This window comes from Lynx canadensis, chromosome E3 (genome assembly GCF_007474595.2).
Source record: "Lynx canadensis isolate LIC74 chromosome E3, mLynCan4.pri.v2, whole genome shotgun sequence".
NCBI classification, from domain to species: Eukaryota; Metazoa; Chordata; class Mammalia; order Carnivora; family Felidae; genus Lynx; species Lynx canadensis.
This window is the reverse complement of record NC_044318.1, coordinates 18,794,382-18,818,370: the sequence shown is the minus strand read 5'-3', so window position 1 is coordinate 18,818,370 and position 23,989 is coordinate 18,794,382. Positions and strand designations below refer to the sequence as shown.

Sequence of the window (23,989 nt, the reverse complement as noted above, 5' to 3'; positions counted from 1 at the left end):
GAGCGTGGGCTTGCAGGCTAGGAGGCCTGCGCCTTTAAGGGGCGGGGCTGCGCCCTCTGTGGCAGACGCGGATTGGCTGGAAGGGGTCCTCGGAAGTGATGCACCGAGAAGCCCACGTGTGCGGTTCCATCCCACATGGCGGTGCTTCTGAAGAGGCTGCTGCAGTCGGCGAGGCCCCCCGCGGCCTTGGGCCGCCCCGTAGGACGGCGCGAGGCCAGCATGGGCACTGATCCCGGGGCTGCAGTGCGGGTGCGGTTCGCCCCCAGCCCCACAGGTAACCTGGGCGGACGTGACGCTGTAGGTCGAAGTCCATCGTACCGTGTCCGCCCCCCGAATATTCCCGAACGAATCCCTTCCGGTCGAGTCAGACTGGGCGGGCAGCGCGACCCTATTTTGCTGGCGTAGAAGTAGGCCCACAAGCGTAATTTATTCACATTGCCAGGAAGTTCTTTGTGTTTATCGAACTGTACCATTACTTTCGGTCCCTTTTTCATGTATTCAATAAATGTTTATTGAGGACCAACAGTGTGCCAGGTATTGTTTTAGGCGTTGGGATGCCGTGGTCTCCAGGAATGTTTTTGGCTCTTGTTCTCAAGAAGCCCATCCTATAGTATACATTATAGCCCCGACAAATACGTGTAAAAATAACTGTAGTTTTAGTTACAGATGCCATGAGAGAAATGAAGCAGAGTAGGGGTCTGGGGGTTAGATAGGAAGCTCAAGAAGGGCGTGTTGAGGATGTAGCGTTTGAATTGAGAACCAAAAGACAAGAAGTCTATGTATGTGAAGTCTGTATGAAGTCCATAAGAGGGACTTTAGGCAGAGGAAATTGCAGGTACAAAGGCCCTGTGGTTAATGTTGGCACTCAGCAAGCCAAAAGAATTAGGCAGAGGCTCACTGTATGCCCTAGTGGAGAGCTTGTCAGGGTGTCCCCACCATTTCCCCCCGGTTTGTTTTTCTCACGGAGGCTTCCTTCTGCCCTCTCCACACTGAGCATTCCTCTCATTCAGAACCTGTGGGTCCACATGTAAGCCTTTGTGTCAAGATCCCACCTGCACAGAGTGACAGGATCTTTCCTGGCAGGCAGCAGAGTGTAGAGCCGGCCTCTCAGACCATGGTGACAGGACTGGTTTTTAATTTCTAATTGATTATGGATCAGTATTTTTATATAACCAACAGAAATGAGTTACTAAAAAGGACAAATATTGAAAGCATACAAAATATGAGCCTATTTCTGTTGAATTCACCAAATATAAAATTACTCTGTCAAATTGCTGTTTCTAAATATTTTTTCTCCATTTCTGTACTTACTTGGTTATGAACTGGCAGCAGTTTCTAGACCAGCAAGTGTCTGTACTTGGCTTTGCACGGCACTCATGTAGTGGTTGGGGGCCACAAGGTCTGAGGTTGGCTGGGTCCAAATTGCCAGCTTTGCCGTTTGTTAGCTGTGTGACATGGGCAAATTGCATAACCTTCCTGAGCTTCTGAGTTTTACCTTCTGCCAAACAGGGCTAGTAATAGTTCCTGTCTTGTGGGTTTGAGCTAATGCAACTGAGGCACTTAGCAAGGTCTGGTACTTAGCACTTAATAAACAATATTCTCTATTGTGATTATAGTTCTCCTTTTTTTTCTGATTTGCAGGAAAAGCCCATACAGAAAAGGCTGCTGACTACAGACAGATAAAACATACTGTCTACAGACAGATTTATGAAACAATATAGGTCATTAATAGCTAAAATTAATTGAAGGGTATACTTTGACCAGCGCTTAGGTCACAACAGCCCTGTAAGGAAAGTTTCTTTTTTCTTTTCTTTTTATTAAATCTTAGCAGATGAGGAGATTGAAGCTCATACACGTGAAGTAAAGTGCCCAAGGGATAGCAACTGGTAAATGGTGGATGGAGAATTTAAATCCAGATTACTGGACCCCTGTCTTCTGTCTTGGGGACCTCTGGTTTTGTGGTTGCCTTGTAATAACTAGCAGAAGGTCACACATAATCCGTGTTGAAGAAGTTTGCCTGATGCCAGAAGAGCCTCATGGGTCCCATGCTGCCTCCTAAACCTGTAGATGCAGAGAGGCTCGTTATGGAGTCAGAGCCATGGCCTGGACCAAAGAAGATAAGATACTAGCTTTTTTTTTTCACCCAAGCACATCATTGAATTTGTACATGTTAAATGGATGTGTGGTAATGGCTTCAGTGGATAATCCTCTGTCCTTATTTGGGTAAAACTTGGCCTTGAGGTAAATCTAAGTAGAACAGTGGGTGCAGTTAGGAAGAGTTGGAGTCTTTTTTTTTTTTTTTTTTCCCCCACAAAATTACATGCTCTAAAACTTGGGTGGTCTTCTATTTCCAGGATGAGGGGCTAAAGAGGTTGACCACCCCTGTCCTCTCCTGTGGCAGTCTGTCTCGGTGTTGACTGGAAGGATGGGACAGGGGTAGCTGTTCCTTGAGCTTTGATATTCACTGGGACGTCCTGGTACAAGCAGGGCTTACTTGCGTCTGGCTGAGGTGTGTCAGTTCATCTTCCCTGTCTTGACTGAGTGTTCTCTTCTTATACTAGGCTTCTTGCACCTGGGTGGCCTACGCACTGCCTTATACAACTATATCTTTGCCAAGAAGCACCAGGGGAGCTTCATCCTCAGGCTGGAAGACACAGATCAGTCCCGCCTTGTGCCTGGGGCAGCAGAGAATATTGAAGACATGCTGGAGTGGGCAGGTGAGGCGGTCAGGAAAAAAACCCTTCTCCAAGGGGGAAGTGGGAGCAGGGAAAGGAGCCAGTAGGCTTCACAGGGCCCAAGCTGGACAATGAGGAGTTCCTGGAGAGATGGGTATATTTGTGCTGCCTCAGGAGGCACGTGCCCCCCCAAAAAAAGATGCTAAAGAAATTCTCTGAGGCTGTTTTGAGGTTCCTGTTCTTAGAGTGTCAGGTGCTACTGGGAACGGACAGGAAACACAGGCCAAGCATAAGATGGAACTGGAGAGGCGAGGCGTGTGGTGAGCAGAAGGCTCCAGCCCCTTGTTCCCATGTGGGAATGCTGGCCCAGCTTGTCCAACCTTCTGACTTCCAAGAGGAGCCAGAAATCCAGGTTTTTGTTACTGTTTTTTTTTTTTTTTTTTTTTTAATGAATACTTGCCATTGTTAAACTTGAACTCAGATTTTTTTTTTTTAAACACACTGTGTGAGCCAAACTAAATGTGTACAGCTTCTAAAGTCAGTCTTCTTATGGGAAGTTTAATCTGAAGGACTGCTAAACCCCAGGAAGACAAGGAGGAGTGTGTTTGTGTTCCCTGGGTCAACAATTGCTTACCTGTCAAGACAGGTATAACCAGTTAAGTTCTCCAAGGAAAAATACCAAAAATACCGAGACTTTTATGAGATGTGTATTTTAATCTGCAGTAAATTATTAACTAGACTTTGGGTTCCCAAAGGGCAGAAACTGATTTCATTTTTATCTTCTATTGTAGAACATTATGGCAGATGCTTAGTTGAGATTAGTTGAGTAAAGGAATTCATTCAAAGAGATCACTTATTGTAATTTAGGTCGTGTTCCAGCGTTGAACAGAGACTCTGTTGTCAGTAATTGGAAGACAGATAAATTAATTCATTTTCACCATGATGTTAAGTGTTAATGTGTGCTATGGAGAAAAGGTTAACAGGTTAGAGAACTGACAGGGAGGGATGCTGTTTTAGACAGGGTGGTCTTCTCTGAGGAGGGGACATTAAAGCAGAGATCACACAAAGTGAGGGGCCAGCCCTGTGGCTACTTGCACGAAGACTGTTCAAAGCAGAGGCAGGGCACCTGGTTGGCTCAGTAGGTTCAGCACCCGACTCTTGGTTTTAGCTCAGGTCATGATCTCACGGTTTCATGAGTTCAAGCCCCACATCAGGCTCTGCGCTGGCAGCCTGCTTGAGATTCTCTCTTTCCCTCTCTCTCTCTGCCCTTCCCCCACTCGTGCTGTCTGTCTTTCTCAAAATAAATAAATAAACTTAAAATTTAAAAGCAGGGCATCTGGGTAGCTCAGTTGATTAAGCATCCGACTTCGGCTCAGGTCATGATTTTGCAGTTCATAAGTATGAGCCCTGTGTTGGGCTCTGTGCTGACAGATTCTGTGTTTCCTTCGGATTCTGTGTTTCCTTCTCTCTCTGTTCCTCCCCCACTTGCACTCTGTCTCTCTGTCTCTGTCTCTCTCAAAAATAAAGATTAAAAAATTTAATTTAAAAAGCAGAGGGAATGGCAGATGTGAAGGCCCTGATGAAGGAAAGCATAGGGTGTATTAGAGGAGCAGCAAAGAGGCCAGCATGGCCCAAGGACTGTGACCAAGCAGAGGGACTGGAGATGTGAGGACAGAAGTTGGCCGGTACTGAACCTGCAGTACCAGGCAGGCCAGGATGAGAACTTGGATTTCACTGAGTGTCTGCTATATGTCAGCCACTGTCTGAACAGGAGGTCCAGGGGTGAAAGAGTCCTACCCTTGGAGCCCCTGGTGCAGCACAATTGTGTAAATGACGCCTGCAGCCCCTCAGCACAGCTTCCTCTCCGGTGTGGTGGAGAGGCAGAGCTGACTTCTGTGGCTTCTTAATTTAGGAGTCACCCTTTTTGTGTGTAATTGACATATAATTTACCTGACACGAAAGTCACCATTTCAAAGTCTACAAATCAGTGGTTTTTATTGAAAGCTGTTTAGGGTAGAAACACCACCATCTGGCTCTTTTGTGTCCCCTTTGTCTCTGCAGAAAGTGTATATTGGTTAAATCTGTCCTTTGTGACCGGAGGAAACTGGACCTTGGGCTGGAGCTGTGGCTTACAACAGATCGCATTTCATATAACGGCACCCATCGCAGTGGTTCTGCGTGTGTGCACCAGGCTGAGCGCTTTGAAAGTACCAGTGCGTCCCGTTCTTGCCACCGCCCCGCATGCTAGAGCATAGCTCCGCTTTGCGGGGAAGGAGGCTGAGGCAGTACAATCAGGGTGAAAAGCGTGGATTCCGTGGCCCCCTGGCCTGGCTTCGAATGCATCTGTACTGCCTGCTGTTAGCCAAGTGATGTAACAGAGCCCCTCTGTGCCTCAGCGTCCATACTGAATGGGGGTCACGATGGCGTCTACCTAGTAGGGCGGTTCTGAGGCTTGATGGAAGTCATGGGACACAAGAGCAGCCTGGCAGGTGCTTGGCACTGCGGCCCTCACCCGTCTTCAGGATCCCTTGTCACAGCTTCTCTGGCGCAGAACTAGGGGTCCAGCCAGGGCTATGCCCTGAACCATACTTCGTTCTTTGGAGCCAGCTCTTCCAGGCCTGGGCTGCTTTCCCCCTCCCCAGGGAAAGGACAGATGGAGAGGAAGGGCAGTTGAGAGCGTGGACTATGGAGGTGACACACCCCTGTGACTCCTTATCTTTCAGGCCTCACAACCTTGAGCGCTTACCCTCTCTTGTCTTTCAACTGGTCACCTATAAAAAGGAAATCACGACAGTAACGACCTTGAGGGTTGTTGTGAGGATTAAAAGCTTTACTGTATGCATAAGGCACACAGAACAGTGCCGAACCGGTGCTGTCAGCATCTTCATTGTTAGAATTTGGTGAGCATTCTCTCTTGCTGTGCCGCAGGCATCCCCCCAGACGAGAGCCCCCGCCGGGGAGGTCCAGCGGGGCCGTACCAGCAATCCCAGCGACTTGAGCTCTACGCCCGGGCCACGGAGGCGTTGCTGGAGTCCGGCGCTGCTTACCCCTGCTTCTGCTCACCACAGCGCCTGGAGCTCCTGAAGAAGGAGGCCCTGAGGAATCACCAGACGCCCCGGTGAGAGCCCCAGCCTGTCGAGGCTGCTTCCCCAAAGTCGCGTGTGTCCCTCATCTGCATGACAGATTCCCCCCAAACTGTGGTCCCTGCACGGCCTCTTTGGTCAGGAGTCTGGGCGCAGCTCTGCTGGCTCCCTTGGCTCAGAGTCTCTCTCAAAGCTGCAGTCAAGGTTTTGGCCAGGTTTGTGGTTTCCTCAAGACTGGCCTTGCAGAGGGTCCGCTTCCATTTCTCTCATGAGGCTGCTGGCTGACCGTGGGCTACACTGGCTGTTGTGCGGAGATGCCAGCTCCTTGCCGTGTGGGCCTGTCCACAGCGCAGCTCACAGCATAGCAGCTGGCCTCGCTGTGGGCAAGGTGGACAGAAAGCAAAAGAGAGCAAGACAGAAGCCAGTCTGTTTGTAACTGAACAGAGGAAGCAACATCTTGTCACTTGTGCCTCATTCTCTTCCCAAAAAGAAAGTTGTTAGGTCCAGCCCACACTCCAGGCAGGGGATGACACAAGGGCAGAAACACTGGAGGTGGGCATCACTGGGGCCATGTCAGAGCTGCCGACCACACTGGCTCTCAGGCAGTAGTAACACGTAAAGTAACTTCAATTATTTGTAATTCTGAGTAAGTAAAGTTTTTTTCAGAGGCAGAGAGATGTATATGCAAAGATCTCTCCTAACCCTGACTCTGGCCCCTCAATTTCCCTTTCTATAAACAACTGCAGTTAGAATTTTCTTTCTTTTTTTTTAACGTTTATTTTTAAATTTTTTTTAATGTTTATTTTTTGAGAGAGACAGAGCACAAGCAGGGAAGGGGCAGAGAGAGGGAGACACAGAATCCAAAGCAGGCTCCAGGCTCTGAGCTGTCAGCACAGCACTGACAGCTGTCAGCACAGCACTCACCAACTGAGTCACCCAGGCACCCCATATATTTATTTATTTTTGAGAGAGAGAGAGCACATGTGAGCTGGAGAGTGGCAGAGAGAGAAGGGGACAGAGGATCCAAAGCAGGCTCTGAGTTTACAGCAGAGAACTCAGTGTGGGGTTTGAACTCATGAAACGTGAGATCATGACCTGAGCTGAAGTCGGATGCTTAACCGACTGAGCCACCCAGGTGACCATAGAATTTTCTTCTGTCTTCTCCAGAGACACTCAACGCATGTACCCTGATGAACACGTATTGTTTCTCTTCCCCATTCCAATGGCAGCACGCAATATACGGATTGTGCAACTTACCGTTGCCACTTACCTTTTTTGAGGCTATCCAATCTATATAGGCCCACACATTTTTGTTATGCTTGCATGGTATTCCACTGTACAGATGTAACATCCGTTAAACAGTTTCTTACTAATGAATCTTGATGCCATTTCTAATCTGTAGTTATAATGAAAGAGCTGGGATGGATCATGTTGACATATGTTGTTGTGCACGTGTGCAGGGTGTTTGTTGGAGACCCTCCCAGATGAGGAATTGCAGGGCCAGTTTGGAGCTTTGATAGACACTGCCTGTGGCCCTTGACCACCTTGCTTCCCATCAGCAGTGGCATCAGGACATCTTGAGTTCCAGTTTATTTATTTATTTATTTACTTATTTATTTTTTTTTTTAATTTTTTTTTTTTCGACGTTTATTTATTTTTGGGACAGAGAGAGACAGAGCATGACGGGGGAGGGGCAGAGAGAGAGGGAGACACAGAATCGGAAACAGGCTCCAGGCTCTGAGCCATCAGCCCAGAGCTTGACGCGGGGCTCGAACTCACGGACCGTGAGATCGTGACCTGGCTGAAGTCGGACGCTTAACCAACTGCGCCACCCAGGCGCCCCGAATATTTTTTTAACGTTTTATTTATTTTTGAGACAGAGACAGAGCATGAACAGGGGAGGGTCAGAGAGAGAGGGAGACACAGAATCTGAAACAGGCTCCAGGCTCTGAGCTGTCAGCACCGAGCCCGACACGGGGCTTGAACTCACGGACTGTGAGATCATGACCTGAGCCGAAGTCGGATGCTTAACCGACCAAGCCACCCAGGCGCCCCTTACTTATTTATTTTTTAAAGAAATTAAAACAAAGTTTTTTTAAGTTTATTTAAGGAATCTCTACACCCAACGTGGGGCCCAAACTCATGACCACAAGATCAAGAGCCACATGCTCTTGCGATTGAGCCAGCCAGGTGCCCCGCCCCTTTTTAAGATAGGCTTCATGTCCGATGTGGGGCTTGAACTCACATCCTTAAAGTCAAGAGTCAAGCTCTCATAGGCACCCCCCACTGAGTTCCAGTTTAAATGAACTGTTTGGACAAGCACTGGATATTTGTATGAGGTCATGATATTCACTGCAGCTTTACTTTTTTGTCATAAATAGTCTACTTGTCTATTGGTAGAAGGTTATTTTTTAAAATTACAGTTAAGTTCTGTTGTGGAATCCATGCAGCCGTTTATTAATTGAACACTTAGCTCTGTGTCAAGGAGTATATTTTCAAGCTTTACATTTCTGTGTCAGGATTCTTCGGGGAGTAAGTAATGGAATACCCCTTTTATTTTTATTTATTTTTTTTTTTAATTTTTTTTTTCAACGTTTTTATTTATTTTTGGGACAGAGAGAGACAGAGCATGAACGGGGGAGGGGCAGAGAGAGAGGGAGACACAGAATCGGAAACAGGCTCCAGGCTCTGAGCCATCAGCCCAGAGCCTGACGCGGGGCTCGAACTCCCGGACCGTGAGATCATGACCTGGCTGAAGTCGGACGCTTAACCGACTGCGCCACCCAGGCGCCCCTGGAATACCCCTTTTAAAAGGGACAAACCATGCTAACTAACTTGGATGTAAATTAAAAAAATAAATAGATAAAATTTAAAAAAATTAATAAAAGGGACAAACCAGGGGCGTGCAGCTGGCTCAGCGGATGGAGCATGCGACTCTTGATCTTAGGGTCATGAGTTCAAGCCCCATATTGATGGTAGGGTTTACTTAAAAAAAAATAAAGAATAGGGGTGCCTGGGCGGCTCAGTTGGTTAAGCGGCCAACTTCAGCTCAGGTCATGATCTCCGGTTCATGAGTTCGAGCCCCGCATTGGGCTCTCTGCTGTTAGTGCAGAGCCTACTTCAGAGCCTCTGTCCCCTTCTCTTTCTGCCCCTTCCCAGCACTTGCACATAAGTGCTTGCTCACTGTCTCTCTCTCTCTCTCAAAAATAAATTAAAAAACAATAATAATAATAAAGAATTTAAAAGAGAGTGGGGGACAAATGAGAGCTTCTCATGCTCTAATGTGCAGACAACTTACCTGGGGATCTAGTTAACATGCAGATTCAGATTCACCAGGTCTGGGCTGAGGCCGGAGATGCTGCATTTCTGACCGGCTCCCAGGTGAGGCTGTTGCTAGGGATCCACAAACCATACTTGGAGTAGCCAGGGCATAAACCACACAGACATTTGTCACTTACTCTGCAGAAGTCTGGAGGTGGATGACTCAAGGATAAAACCAGCAGCTTCAAGACATCAGCGCTCTGTTGTGGCTTCTTCCTACCTCCCCTGCCCCACCCCCTACACTAGCTGCAAGTGGCTGCGGAGGCTGCAGGCATTCTGCCCTCACAGGACAACATCTGAAGGGCACAGGGGGAAAGCAGAGGAATTTTCCTCTTGTGGCTCTTTTGCTCTCAATTGGAGAGGCAATCTTTCCCCAGAGCCTAAGCCTCCCCTGCCTCCAGGCATACTTTTCTTTGAGTCTTGGGGACTAGAGTGGTCTGGCCTGGACCAGTTGCTGGCAAATGGGAATGGGATTGCATGATTGGCCACACCAGCTGTGATTCAACCCCCAGGACTAGGCATTTTGCTATTTCCTCATTAGCAAGGAAGAAGAGGGAGAGGCTGGCAGGTAGGCAGGTGCAAGTGTCTGCCACACTGTTACCAATTACTGTCTTCCCCATACGTCACTCCACTCCCTGTTCAGGACTGGAAACAGAGCTGGAGAAGTAGATGTCTTGCCAAGGTCAGCCAACTATCAGAGACAAAGACGGAATTCAGTCTGTCTGTAGTCATCCTAACCTCTGTGACGCTCTGCTTTAACAGGTATGACAATCGGTGCCGGAACCTGAGCCAGGGGCAGGTGGCCCAGAAGCTAGCCACAGGCCCCAAACCTGCTATCCGCTTCCGCCTGGATGGGGAGGCACCAGCCTTCCAGGACCTGGTGTATGGCTGGAATCGGCATGAAGTAGCTAGTGTGGAGGGGGACCCGGTCATCCTGAAGAGCGATGGCTTTCCCACATACCACCTGGCATGCGTGGTGGACGACCACCACATGGGCATCAGCCACGTGCTGCGGGGCTCCGAGTGGCTGGTCTCCACCTCCAAGCATCTACTTCTGTACCAGGCCCTGGGCTGGCAACCACCTCGCTTTGCCCACCTGCCCCTGCTCCTCAATAGGGATGGCAGCAAGCTGTCCAAGAGGCAAGGAGACATTTTCCTGGAGCATTTTGCTGCTGCCGACTTCCTGCCAGATGCCTTGCTGGACATCATCACCAACTGTGGCTCCGGGTTTGCAGGTACCTGCCCACCTGGGAGTTTGCAGTGGGACCAGAGCAGTGAGGAGCTGGGGCTTTGGTTCAGGCCCACCTGGTCTTCAGGCCAGGCTGTGCCATATACTAGCTGCACGCTCTTGCCTAAATTCATTCTTTTCTCAACAGATGTTTATTGAGCCAGATGCTGTGTTAAGTGCTGGGGCTACAACAGTGAACTAGCTAAATGTCACCCCTGCCCGTAAGGAGCTTATGGTCTTTGAGCCTTCCCTGCCTTTCTGTAAAATGGGGATAAGTGTTTACCTCATAGGGTTAAGTTAGGATTCACTGAGCTCATGAATATGAGGCACCCAGGAAGGTGTCTGCCACTCTGCACAAAAACCGTAGATCTTATGGTTATTATAATTATATTACTCCCACTATGGCAAGTGTGGGTTCCAACAGAATTACTAAGACTGCTATGACCCTAGTGTATTCCAGACTGGGCCCTTATCCTTGGTCCAAGACTTAGAGCCCAAGGTTTAAAGAAGCAGCAAATTAGGATGACCTCTTTGTGGAGGGGATTTCTAGAAATGTGGCACTGGTGGTCTGCTTACTGTTTATTCTGCTCTTATCTCCTTTACTCCTTAAAATAGTCTTTAGAGGATTAAATTATCCTTGCTGTTTATAAGAGAATTGTGAGGCTCAGATAGGTTTGATGACTTGGCAAAGCCATGCAGCCTGTAAGGGACACGGCAGAGACTCCCTGTAGGCCTAGGCCTGGCCACGATGCCTGCTGACCGCATGGGACGGGGCTGCAGCTCTGGAGAAGCAGCTCCCTGCGCAGCGATTCTCCGCACTGCCTGAGGTTTGGAACCACCTGGGAAGCTTGGAAAGAATACTGATGCTCAGACGCCATCCCAGACCAGCAGAGTCAGAATCTCTGGGGCCCAGCCAGGCAATGAGCATGCTGTTCCTGCAACCCACATCTTTGAGGGCAGTGAGGGTTGGTTTAGCCTGATTATTTTAAAAAAAATTTTTGAATGTTTATTTACTTAGCATGAGTGGAGGAGGGACAGAGAGAGAGAGAGAGAGACACACACACACACACAGAATCCACAGCAGGCTTTGGATCTGAGCTGGCAGCACAGAGCCCAACATGGGGCTCGAACCCATGAACCGTGAGATCATATCCTGAGCCGAAATTGGACGCTCAACTGACTAAGCTACCCGGGCACCCCTAGTCTGATTGTTTTCAAACTTGTTTTTCCTGAGTGACAGAACCCTTTCTGCAAATGAAAGCTCCTTCAAGGCCCGTGATCTATAAAAGAGTTAGAAGTTGAATCCCTTGGGTCAGAATGGAATGGGAAACCCAGAACCTGATCACCTAGCCTCCCTTGTGATTGAAAAGCGAGGGAGGGGGCTGAGGCTGGGCCTGCCTCCTTGCAGAGAACCAGATGGGCAGGACCCTGCCTGAGTTGATAACACAGTTTGACCTGACCCGGGTCACCTGCCACTCAGCCCTGTTGGACCTGGAGAAGCTCCCGGAATTTAACAGGTGAGTGGTGAAGCAGGGAGGCCGCTGGTACAAAAAGGCTTTCTTGCTAATGAGGGTACCCATGGCAGAGGGTCTAGTGGGCTTTGGAGTCACATGGACCTGATTTTTACTGTGGGCTCATGTGTCCGATGCTCCGTGAACACAGAGCATGTAAGTCACCTAACCTCCTGGAGCCTCTGTTTCTTCCTCTCGAAAATGGGGCTAATAACAGTACTTACCTGTTATGATTGTTGTAGGAGTTCAGTTAAATTAAACGTTGCATCAAGGTGTTGTACACACCCCCTGGCACATAAAAAGTGTTCTGTAAATGGTAGGTACTGTCTCTGTCATTACCATTATTCCTGGTCGTCCTTTGCATGGATTCTATTAGCCATGGCCTAGAGAAAAGGGGCATCTTCGCCTCGGAATCACCCCTTGTCCGCCCCCCCACCAACACGGTGACTGAGCACTGTCTCATGACACCTGTTTTACATTTCATGTAGCTCTTCACTCAGACCTCTAAAGCCAGTTACAGTTCAGATCACTGTTGACATATCCATCTAAGGGCCTTGGTGGTAAAGCCAGCAGATTGATGTGTACTTAAGGGACAAGGGACTCAAGGATGCCGTCTCCTGAGCACTGGTTTGGGGACAGGCTGTCTGTGCTTTACTTGCATGAGCCCAGAGAATTCGCATTGACTGCAGGTATTGAAGGTTGTTACTTCATTTATCTCCCATCAGACATCAGATCAGTTGTCTGACTTTGCTCTCTTTTGCATAGAAGGAAACGACACATAGGGCAGTGTTCCATAACCAGCCCGTTCACGCAGCAAACGGCAGGCATCCCTTGAATGGGGTATTCACCAGTGAATGCAACTTGAACCCTACCTTTCTGATTGTAGGGAAAGTGGTATTTCAAGGAAATGGGGCACGGCGGGGAAATACTTTGTGACCCATTCCAGTCCTCCAGCATGAGGGTAGCCAGAGGAGGATGGAGGTGGGCTCTGCTCGGCGTGGACCCAAGAGGAGATGCAGTTTTGGGACTGCCACAAACGCAGCCGAAGCCATTAACGTTTAGATGTTCCTGGCATCAAGCCGCTGCTGTGATTATTTCGGTAATAGCAGTAAAGGTAGCACCGGTAGTCGTCAGAGCAGCACCACAAGTGTGGTGGAAGTAGTGATGGTAATTGACATTTATTTGGCACTTCCTGTCTCCCAGGCCCTAGACCTTCCATGTATTATCTCAAGCGTGGCCACTAGGGTCTCCTGATTGCTTTCTGTCTACGGTCTTCTCCCACTGCTGCGGAGATCCTAGAGACACTTTCAGTATGTGGTGTTAACTCCTTTTTAAGAAAATCATTATTTTTTGGGTAGTGTGTGCTCCAGATAGCTTCGCAGAGGGTCTCATCCTTCCCCCCCCCCCCCCGATGTGTGGAACCCTCAGTCCTGACCCCCTGCCTGCCTCCAGCTGCCTTTTCCTCTGTGCTTTCCAGATAGTCCCTCATGTAGTCTGCACAGTGCCCTGTGATGGAGGCCCCTGGTTGTCCCTGTGGTGTACACGAGCCTCCTGAGGCTCTGGACGATCATGGAACTTGCTGCAGACCTCTCACAGGGCCGGCCTGATTCACAGGCCTGCCCCAGTTCCAGAGCCCAGAAGATACGCCCCCACCGCTGCCACCTGCCTTTCTTCCATGCCAGGGCAGCCTAGGGAGGGAACTGAGGACTGGTTAAAGCTTTGCTGCTCCCAAAGAGAGGGAGCAAGGCAGTTAGAAGAATTCTGGAAAGAAGAACATTGGAATTGACAAGAAAACCTGAACTTCTTGATTATGAGCCCTGGATTCAGACAGCTGTGCACTCTGAGCTTCAGATCCTATAAATCTATGTTCTTGATCTCTGCCTTTTTGTGCCGGAGTCTCATGCTTTAAGCTATGTAAGGAGGCAGACACTTGTAGATTGTACCTTGTAAAGTCAGATGCCTGTCGAGGCCAGCAGCCAGCACGGGGGTAGGTAGCAAGCCTGGGGAGAGGCACTGGGGAGCAGAGGCCCTGGCAAACTGGAGTGCTCTGTGCCTGTAAACCGGGCGGCCTCCACTCTGCTCCCGCTATTGAAGTGTGGGGCACAAGGGCCCTTTGCAGCCAGATCTTCTCTGATATCCCAAGAGAAGCCAGAAATCTCTTTTTATGTGATCTCTTTCTAGTTTAAAATGTTAGCTACTATCTTAGAAACACGACAGGATACCTGAGTTGCTTGGGGCTCTTAGGCTGACTTAGACCTTGGCCAGATCCCTTTCCTGTATGATCTGTTTCTGGGCTGTGGGAGGGACAGCTCATATAACGTGTCATTCTTCAAACCTTGTCTGCTCCCTTAGGGAGAGGGTTTGGAGGGGACTGGGAATGCCAGTGGCTGCACGGTCCCTTGGTTTCTCTTACAGGCTGCACCTGTGTCGGTTGGTGAGCAGTGAGACCCAGAGACGCCAGCTGGTGGGGAAGCTGCAGGCCCTGGTGGAGGAGACGTTCGGCAGCCAGCTGCGAGACAGGGATGTCCTGGACCCAGCCTACGTGGAGAGGATCATCCTGCTGAGACAGGTGTGGTGTCAGGGAGCTCCGGTGACTGCGGGAATGGGTGGCGCCCCCCTTCTTCCCTGTCCTCAGTGTTTTCAGCGACTGCCTCTTCCCCTAGGGTCACATTTGCCGCCTGCAGGATTTGGTCTCCCCGGCACATTCCTACCTGTGGACTCGCCCTGCCGTGGGCCGAGCGCAGCTGGGCGCCATCTCGGAGAAGGTGGACTTGATTGCCGAGCGTGTGCTGGGGTGAGTTGCTGCAGGCCAAGCTCAAGGCTCCGCCCCTGAGTTCCCTCTCCCTCCCAGGGCCCCCTTCCTCCAGGACTGGCTGCGGGGCCTGCCACACAATGCATGGCTAGTGACAGGGTCTTGGCAAGATGATCACTCTGGTAGGGGGGCTTTCCCAGAGGAGCCAGACCCTCCCCAGAGAGGGCAGTGTGTTTGGGGTTGGGTTCACCTGGGTTCCCTGCCAGTGTTGCCGCTTACCCAGTCCTTTCTCCTGCCCAGGTGGCGTCACTGTGGCACTTCTTTGAGCTTCCATTTCCTCACCTCTAACGTAGAGATGCTACTACAGTCTTAGCTGTACAGGAACAGAAATGCAACCAAAGCTGGCTTAAGCCCAGCCTAATTCAGGGGCCAAAAACATGTCACCAAGACCTTATTTTTCTCTCTGTCCCTTTGACCTTCTGTTCCACACTTCTCAATGCCGGCTACTCTTTCTGCAGAGACTCTGTATCGAGTAGATGGAGGGTGGGGCTCTCTATCAGACAGAAGAAATGACAGTGCTTACCCCACGAGGAAGTGGCGATCCAGGGCTAAAGAGCTTTTTCCATATCTCAAGGGTCCTGATGTCCCCAGATTCTGCTCTTGTCCACACGGTGCATGGTGGCTCATAGACCATCCATACTTTAGCCAGAAGAGGAAGGAGGAAAAAGGGAAGGGGATGGGACACTCCTACTCCTTACGGAACAGACTTAGAAGTTACACATTCATTTCCACCTGTATCTCGCTGGCCAGAATGCCTATCTTATGGCCATGCCAAGCTACGAGGGAGTCTGGAAAACTTTTCTTTTTTTTTTTTTTTTAACTTGGCAGCCATGAGCCTGGCTAAAAATTTTATCACTATATATGAAAGGAAAAAAAGGAGAGCAGCCTCTGTCATGTCTGTGCCCTGTTTGTAAGACAGCTCCAACATCACAAAGCCTCAGCCGTGTCTTAAGATGAACTCTGACGGAACCCAATTAGCTACATTTTTCTCTCCGAACCAGTCACACGAGGCCTGGGGAATGTGATGTGCCCGTTGGCGTAGGTTAGCTCATCAGCTCCTGGGCCGTAAATGGACCCCCAGCCAGGGCACATGAGCTGAGAATGGGAGCCAGGTGATTCCTCAAGGAGATTTGGGGTATCAGGAGAAAGGGAGGTGGATGCTGGGCAGCAAAACCCAGTGTCCATTTTACCTACCTCCTCCCAGCTTGTCATGAAGATGAAAGTAGGTCTTAAGCGTTTACCTACACATCCCTGCAACTTGCTATTTATATGCAGTAGGTCTGTATACGTATGTACACAGGGTGTGTGTGGATATGTGTATACACTGAAATTCACAGCCACTTAATAAAGTATCTGGTTAAAATATTATCTCCAATTTATAGGTGAGAAAATCAAGACACAGGCTAAGTAAGTAACTTGCCTAAAATAACAGTAAGTTGGAGGAGCAGGGATTCAAACCCAGGCAAGGTTGGGCCTAGAGGCCATACGCTTCTCTCCAAAGTGCTTGGACAGTGCCTGATATCTAGAAACCCTCAGTGTATTGTCATAATAAATAAACACCTGGAAATGATAAGAAAATCATGTGGCAAAAAATACAGTATAATACAAATAGTAGAAGAAGGTCTATGGCAAAAAGTATGTGTTCCCTCCTACTGCAGCCCCCAACAGAAATGTGGCCGCACTTAGCAGTTTCCTTTATGTAATGTCTGAGTATTCAGTGATATGGATGTGTAACTCCATTTTTGTCTTTTTAAAATTTGAAATTTGATGTTTTGATTATGAAAACATTCAAACCTGTTTTTTTATGTTAATGTTTATTTATTTTTGAGAGAGAGAGAGTACCCCCATTCAGACCTCTTAAACCTGAGTTTAAAAGCTAGAAAGTGTGAGGCACCTGGGTGGCTCAGTTGGTTAAGCATCTGGCTTCAGCTCAGGTCAGGACTTGCAGTTCATGACTTTGAGCCCCGCATCAGGCTCTGTGCTGACATCTCAGAGCCTGGAGCCTACTTCGGATTCTGTGTCTCCCTCTTTCTGCCCCTCCCCTGCTCACGCTCTGTCTCTGTCTCAAAAATAAGTAAACGTTAAAAAAAAATTTTTTTAAACCTAGAAAGTATAAAAAAGGTAGATATTGGGAAATCCAGTTTTATCCTTGTCCCCCATCTGTTCAGTTCCAGAACTGTCTGCGCATTACTACCCTTTTTAATTATATCTAAATGATCCTTCTTTTTTACACAAAAATACGGTAACACTGTTCTGTGTCTTTTGATTTGTTTGTTTCACTTAACATATCTGTAGATCTGCCCAGTCCTTAGAGAGAATCCTTATTATTTCCTACAGCTACACTTAGGCCATTATTGTACCACTTTACGATAATTTATTTAACTCATTTCCTATTGATGGACATTTGGATTGCTTCCAGATTTTGCTGTTATAAACAATGCTATAGTGAATAGCCACATATAGACATCATTAATCGGGTTTGCATTTATATCTCTAGGATAAATTCCCAAGAGTCATTATTACAATACTCCTTTAATTTAGGGCATTCCACAATAGGAGCTCTTAGTGCTAATTCACCAGGACCATTGCCTTAACTCCACATCCCTGCCATGGGGTTAGATTTCAGAGACACTCTGGGGCTCCCACTCAGGACAGGAAAACTGACACCCAAGTGTTCTGAAGCTGCCAGATTTCTTAGAAGTCCCTTCTGTACCCACGCCAAGCTCTGGGCCAGCTCTAATGTGTCCTGAGCTGCCATTGCCTGTGGCCTGTCCCTCTTCTACCAGCTCCTTAGCAGCCTGCTTCCCCACAGTGGCATAGAGGAGAGTTCCTATGTTTTCCCATGGTAAATTTTAACAACTTTTTTTTAAGTAGGTTTCATGCCCAACATGGATCTTAAACTCATGACCCTGAGATTGGGTTGCATGCTCTACTGACCAAGCCAGCCAGGCACCCCATTTTCTACATTAAAATTTTTTTTTTCTTAAGTTTATTTATTTATTTTGGGAGAGAAAGAGCATGAACTGGGGAGGGAGGGAGAGAGAGAGAGAGAGAGGGAGAGGGAGAGGGAGACAGAGAATCCCAAACAGGCTCCGCACTGTCAGCCAGGAGCCCAGAGTGGGGCTCAAACCCTTAAACTGTGAGACCATGAGCTGAGCTGAGATTAAGAGTCAGATGCTCAACTGACTGAGCCAGCCAGGGGCCCCTCCATGTTAAATTTTATATTTTCTGTATTTTATCTTCTGGATATAGGAATAATAATAAGCACGTGGCCGAGTTAATGATGCAATAAGCATGGTTATTTTTGCCTCCTGTTGAAACTCAGTGGCTCAGAATCCAGAGTTAGTAAGGGAATCTGTCGGTACCAAGAGGCAGTTTCTTCCCATTACTTATGAGCACGGGTCCCCCAGCCAGTCACCCTCCACGTGAAGCCTATCAGTGGCAGGGGACTGTCTGGACCCCATTGAGCACGGGCAGTACCCCAGTTGGCATTGTGGACCATCCGCACTAGTGGAACTGTCCAGGCCCTCTGCAGCATTTCCACTTTGGAATCTCTAATAGCTGAGGGGGACTGAGAAGGTGCTGTAAAATACAGACCCACCCACCCTGCTCCCGTCCATTGCTCTAGCTCAGAGATTAACAATTTTTTTTAAATGTTTATTATTTATTTTTGAGAGAGAGAGCAGGGGAGGGTTAGAAAGAAAGGGAGACACAGAATCCAAAGCAGGCTCTAGGCTCTGAGCTGTCAGTGCAGAGCCCGACGTGGGGCTCGAGCTCATGAACCATGAGATCATGACCTGAGCCAAAGTTGGACACCCAACCAACTGAGCCACCAGGTGCCCCTCCAACTCAGAAATTTTTTATTTTATTTCTTTTTTTTTTTTTTTTGGGCAAGTCAAGCTCTAACTGAATGGGGAATCTCTCTTGAAACTCCAAACGCACCGGTGAGAGAGGATCTCAGCTGGTTACCAGCAAAGCAGAGGGCAACTGTTGGCCAATTGGATTTTATTATTATTTTCTAAACATTTATGCTTTTTTTAACTCATTAAGCTTTTTTAACTTTCTTTAACTTTTTAAAAAAGTTTTTAAGTTTATTTGTTTTGAGAGAGAGAGTGCAAGCTGGGGAGAGGTAGGGAGAGAGGGGGAAAGAGAGAATCCCAAGCAGACTCCGCACTGCCAGCATGGAGCCCGATGTGGGGCTCAAACTCACAAACCATGAGATCATGACCTGAGCCAAAATTTAGAGTTGGACGCTCAACTGACTGAGCCACCCAGGTGCCCCTGGCCTACTGGATTTTATTTTATTTTATTTTTTTTTTTTTTTTTAATTTTTTTTTTCAACGTTTATTTATTTTTGGGACAGAGAGAGACAGAGCATGAACAGGGGAGGGGCAGAGAGAGAGGGAGACACAGAATCGGAAACAGGCTCCAGGCTCTGAGCCATCAGCCCAGAGCCCGACGCGGGGCTCGAACTCACGGACCGCGAGATCGTGACCTGGCTGAAGTCGGACGCTTAACCGACTGCGCCACCCAGGCGCCCCATGGATTTTAGATCCTTACGTGCTTCAACTTGTGGGCAAAGAATGTTTGTAGCAAGAGGTGGGCGCCAGGCTGGCTGATGCAGCAGCCTGTGCTCTGGTGGGCCCAGGCAGCCGGCACCATAACCCTGTTCCACTTTGAGAACTGCTTCATGCTGGCCAACGTCCCTGACTTTGTCACCTGCAGGTGCAGTGGCCTATCAGAGTGCAAGCCCTTCTGGAAGTGCACACAGGCTGGGGTCACCTACTTCTTCATGCAGCTGTGCAAGGTGCTGTTCCTGACCACTCTTTTCCCATCTGGGAAGGTGGCATCTGTGACTTTATTGGGGAGTTCATAAAGGCCAGCATGGATGTGGCAGATCTGATAGACCTAAATTTTGTCGTGTCCCAGAATACAGGCAAGTGGGGAGTTCAAGATCATGGTTGTTGCCCTAAAAATTTTTTTTAAAGAATGATTGTAGGGGCACCTGGGTGGCTCAACTGGTTAGGCATCCAACTTCAGCTCAGGTCATGATCTCATGGTTTGTGAGTTGGAGCCCCACATTGGACTCTGTACTGACAGCTTGGAGCCTGGAGCCTGTTTTGGAATCTCTCTCTCTCTCTCTCTCTCTCTCTCTGTCTCTCAAAAATAGAGAAACATTTAAAAAAATTAAGATAGGGGCGCCTGGGTGGCGCAGTCGGTTGGGCGTCCGACTTCAGCCAGGTCACGATCTCGCGGTCCGTGAGTTCGAGCCCCGCATCAGGCTCTGGGCTGATGGCTCAGAGCCTGGAGCCTGCTTCTGATTCTGTGTCTCCCTCTCTCTCTGCCCCTCCCCCGTTCATGCTCTGTCTCTCTCTGTCCCAAAAATAAATAAACGTTGAAAAAAAAAAAAAATTTAAAAAAAAAAAAAAAATTAAGATAAAAGAATGATTGTAGCAGGTTGGTGGCAGTACCGTTACTGGAGCCGGGGTCTCCCGAAGTCTCTTTCTTTCTGCCCTTCTGTGCTACGAGCCCTCTCCCCTGCCCAAAGAGTCTCCCCTTTGCCAATCCTAAAGCTGTGTTTCAAGTAATTTCACAGAGGGCTTCATTCTTCCATCCTATGTCTAACCTGTTCTGAGTTTGTTTTTAGATTCTCTTGCAATGTTTCTGAGCTCTTGGATATAATAAATATTAGCTAATGTTTAATTTCTTTAAAAAAAATTTTTTTTAATGTTTGTTGATTTTTTTGAGAGAGAGACAGAATGTGAGTGGGGGAGGGTCAGAGAGAGAGGGAGACATAGAATCCAAAGCAGGCTTCAGGCTCCGAGCTGTCAGCACAGAGCCTGATTTGGGGCTCGAACACATGAATCGTGAGATCATGACCTGAGCCAAAGTCAGACACTCAGCTGACTGAGCCACCCAGGCACCCCGCTAATGTTTAATTTCTAAATGAAATACAAGATCTAGTGTTTCAGAGTGTTTACTGTCTATTCAAGCAACGTACTTAGTGCCTAACAAGTTTGAACTCAGCCCCACCATAGCCCTGTGAGTTACAGACACTATTATTATCCCCACTTTATAGATGAGAAAACTGAGGCATAGCGATCACATGACCTTGAGGTAGAAATTAGTAAATCCTCTTACTGTGGTACCATCTGCGTTTTCCTGTATTGTGCTTGGATTATCTGTGTATTTGGTTCCTTAGTTGTTTTTTTTTGTTTTGTTTTTTTTCTCAAATTGGAAAGGGATGGGGATCTTCTTCCTTCCCTTCTCCCCCAAGCAGACTTGAACACTGGTTGTGAATGTTAATCTTCAGAAATCCTCCCTCTTACCTACTTGCCACTGGCCCATGCAGGCCCTCATAGACTGGCTCTTTTCTAGGCTTTTATTTATTTATTTAAGTTTATTTACCTTTTTTTAGTAATCTCTGCACCTGACATGGGGCTCAAACTCACAACCCCTAGATGAAGAGTTACATGCTCTTCCCACTGAGCCAGCCAGGCGCCCCTCTTTTCTAGGCTTTTAGAAGGACCCGGTATGAGCTTAACTCAGGACGTGCTGAGTGGAGAACTGAAGAAGGTATCAGAAGGTCTGGAGGGGACCAAACACAGCAACGTGATGCAAGTCCTCCGAGTGGCCCTCAGTGGACAGCGGGTAAGTGGGCAGATGGGCTGGACTGTTCCCTGGAGCCCCTCATTTATCCGTTCAGCTGACATTCAATGGCAGTCCTGCTCTGGTTTGGGGGTACAAAGACAAATGAAACACGATCACTCCCTTCAGTCTCTCAGCAGATAGTATTTATGGAAGCACCTACTATGCAGAAGCACCGTTCTGGGTACAGTGGGCCCAGTAGTGAATGAAACATGCACTCTCCCTGCCTGCATGGAGCTGGCGGTTTAAGGGGGGCCAATAGACATATCACCACGGGAAAACAGGCTCCTGGGACCCATCCTTGGCCACAGAAAGTAAAGACAACGCAATGCTAACTGTGCCCCTTCAGACGCGGGCAGCGGCACTGGGGTTGGCCTGGGGCGTAGCGCCTGCAGACTGGGGCTGGGCTTTAGTTCTTTAGGCAGTATAAGGCAATAAGGCAGTTTCTCTTTTTGTTCTTAGCAAGGACCTCCGGTAGCTGAGATGATGGTGTCCTTGGGAGCGAAGGAAGTACGGGAACGAATACAGAAGGTGCTTTCCAGCTAGAGAGAAGATATGACAGAGGAAGAGGCAGCCCTAGGAACCTGGACGTGCATGGAAATTGCCTTCAGAGCAAAGCAGAAGGGGCCTGGGGTCCATCAGGAAGCTCACAGAAGGAATCCCGAGTGGAAACGGTCTCTGGGTGCACCCAGTGCGTTTATGGCTTCCTCTCACCTCGTGCTTGGTTCTGACACCACATTACACAGCACAGGTTAGGAGCTGGTTCACGAGGGCTTGTGTCATATTCAGCTCAGGTTCCCATAATGGCTTAAACAAGAGAAAGTTACTTCCTCACAGTTCTGGAGTCTGGAAGTCCCAAGTTCAAGGTGTCAGCAGATGTGGCTTCCCAGAGGCCTCTCTCCTTGGCTTGCCATTGGCCACCTTCTCTCTGTGTCCTCGCATGGTCTTTCCTCAGTGTGTGCTCTTGGTGTCTCTCTGGGTGTTCAGATCTCTTCTTATGAGGACACGGGTCAGATTGGATTAAAGCCTACCCTCATGGCCCAATTTTAACTTATCTCTTTAGAAGTCCTGTCTCCACACACAGTCACATTCTGAGGTCCTGGGGGTTAGGGCTTCGGCATAGGAGTGTTGAGGGGATGCAGTGCAGCCCCTAACAGCTTGGCATCTCCCTGGACTCACAGGTCGCAGTGTTCAGGCCCCGCTTTTAGGTGAAGCAGTAAAAGATGAATGACACCAGCAGGGCTGAACTGGATGGCAGACTCTCTGTAAAAGAAGTGACTCACTTGTAAAAGAAGTGACCGTCTGCCGAGGGCGAGCACTACGCTTTATACCACTCTTACACACTCTGCTTTGTCCTTGTATTCGGGCGCGTGTGTCTCCTTCTCTAAAGGCCCTTTCTTCCTCTTTTCTAGTTCTCCAGACCTGGTCCTCGGACTGGAGACCTTCATCCCCCCTGTTTTACACCTTTTTCTTCATACCTACCTCCTCCTTCTGCCCATTCTTGTAAGTCATTGTCTGCGGGTTTCTGAAATAAGATGTTCTTTTTTTTTTTTTTAAAACTTTTATTTATTTAAGTAATCTCTGCACCCACCATGGGGCTTGAACCCACAACCCTGAGATCAAGAGTCACATGCTCTTCCGACTGAGCCAGCCAGGTGTCCCTGAAATAGGTGTTTTCATTGGGGTGAATAGGAATAGCTAAAGAGAAAGGAGGATGATGTCTGCCTATAAAAACTGTACTGGAAAAATAAAATAAAATAAAAATTTGAAAAAGACCCTGCTGGGGCTCCTAAGCTTTTCCTGTATGGCAGCCAGCCTCCAAAATGTCCCCCAGTCATTCCATCATCCTAGAAGTCACATTGAGTAGGGCCGACTTGTGATGCCTCGTGGCTTCTGTCTTATCCTCTTGGATCCCTTGCTTTGTGGGAAGCCAACTTCCACATCACAAAGACACTCGGGCAGCCCTCTGAAGACATCCATGGGACAGGGAACTGAGACTTCCTGCCCGCAGCCATGTGCGTGAGTCATCTTGGAAGCCGGTCTTCCAAGCCCCGGTCAGGTGTTCAGACACCATCCTCCATAAAAGATCCTGAGCCAGAACCACTCAGCAAAGTTGTTCCTGAGTTTTGGACACACACAGGTTATAAGGTAATAAACGTTTATGGCCTCAAGTCACTTGGCTTAGGGATAATTTGTCACCCAGCAATAGATAGCCTTTTGCCCAGGAGAGTAGGGAAAGGGGATTCAGGGTTTGTTATGCTTTGCGCAGTCCTAGTCTTCGCTTCAAAAAATACATCAGATGAAGTTCTTTGGTTGCAAGTAATAGAAACCAACTCTGCCAAACATAAGTTGATTGGAGACTATGGGTTTATGGAGAGTTTAAGTCCGTGGGAGAGTCAAGGAATCTATGAGAAAGCCAAAGAATCAGGGCTTGGAAAAGACAGGAATTGAGGGCACTCTGGTCATCGAGGCAGCAGGAGCTAATGGCCAGTCTTGTTCTTCAGTGGGGATGTCTGAATCTCGGCTAGTTTTTTTGTTGCTGTGGTTTGTTTCCCTACTGTGTTTTCTCTTTTAGTTCTGGATGACTCATCTAAAGATTTTGATTTTTTTTTTTTAATTTTATTTATTTTAAGTAATCTCTACACCCAAGGTGGGGCTCAAGCTCACAACCTGGAGATCAAGAATTGCGTGCTCTTCTAACTGAGCCACCC

General features: G+C 48.2%; 1 protein-coding gene across 1 annotated transcript; it reads left to right on the top strand.

Moving 5' to 3' along the window:
• The first annotated feature begins 122 nt into the window (after positions 1-122).
• On the top strand, positions 123-23,026 carry EARS2 (glutamyl-tRNA synthetase 2, mitochondrial). The gene is made up of 9 exons (XM_030300493.2): positions 123-274; positions 2,562-2,717; positions 5,604-5,793; positions 9,842-10,314; positions 11,716-11,824; positions 14,234-14,387; positions 14,482-14,612; positions 21,146-21,281; positions 21,741-23,026. Exons 1-9 carry the CDS (start codon positions 136-138, stop codon positions 21,822-21,824), a joined length of 1,572 nt encoding a protein of 523 aa, XP_030156353.1. The 5' UTR covers positions 123-135; the 3' UTR covers positions 21,825-23,026.
• The last annotated feature ends 963 nt before the right edge of the window (positions 23,027-23,989 follow it).

Coding starts and splice junctions, on each gene's coding strand:
- EARS2 (XM_030300493.2), top strand. CDS start 136: ATGGCGGTGCTTCTGAAGAGGCTGCTGCAGTCGGCGAGGCCCCCCGCG. Junction 2,718..5,603: donor AGACATGCTGGAGTGGGCAG/GTGAGGCGGTCA, acceptor GCTGTGCCGCAG/GCATCCCCCCAGACGAGAGC. Junction 11,825..14,233: donor AAGCTCCCGGAATTTAACAG/GTGAGTGGTGAA, acceptor TTTCTCTTACAG/GCTGCACCTGTGTCGGTTGG.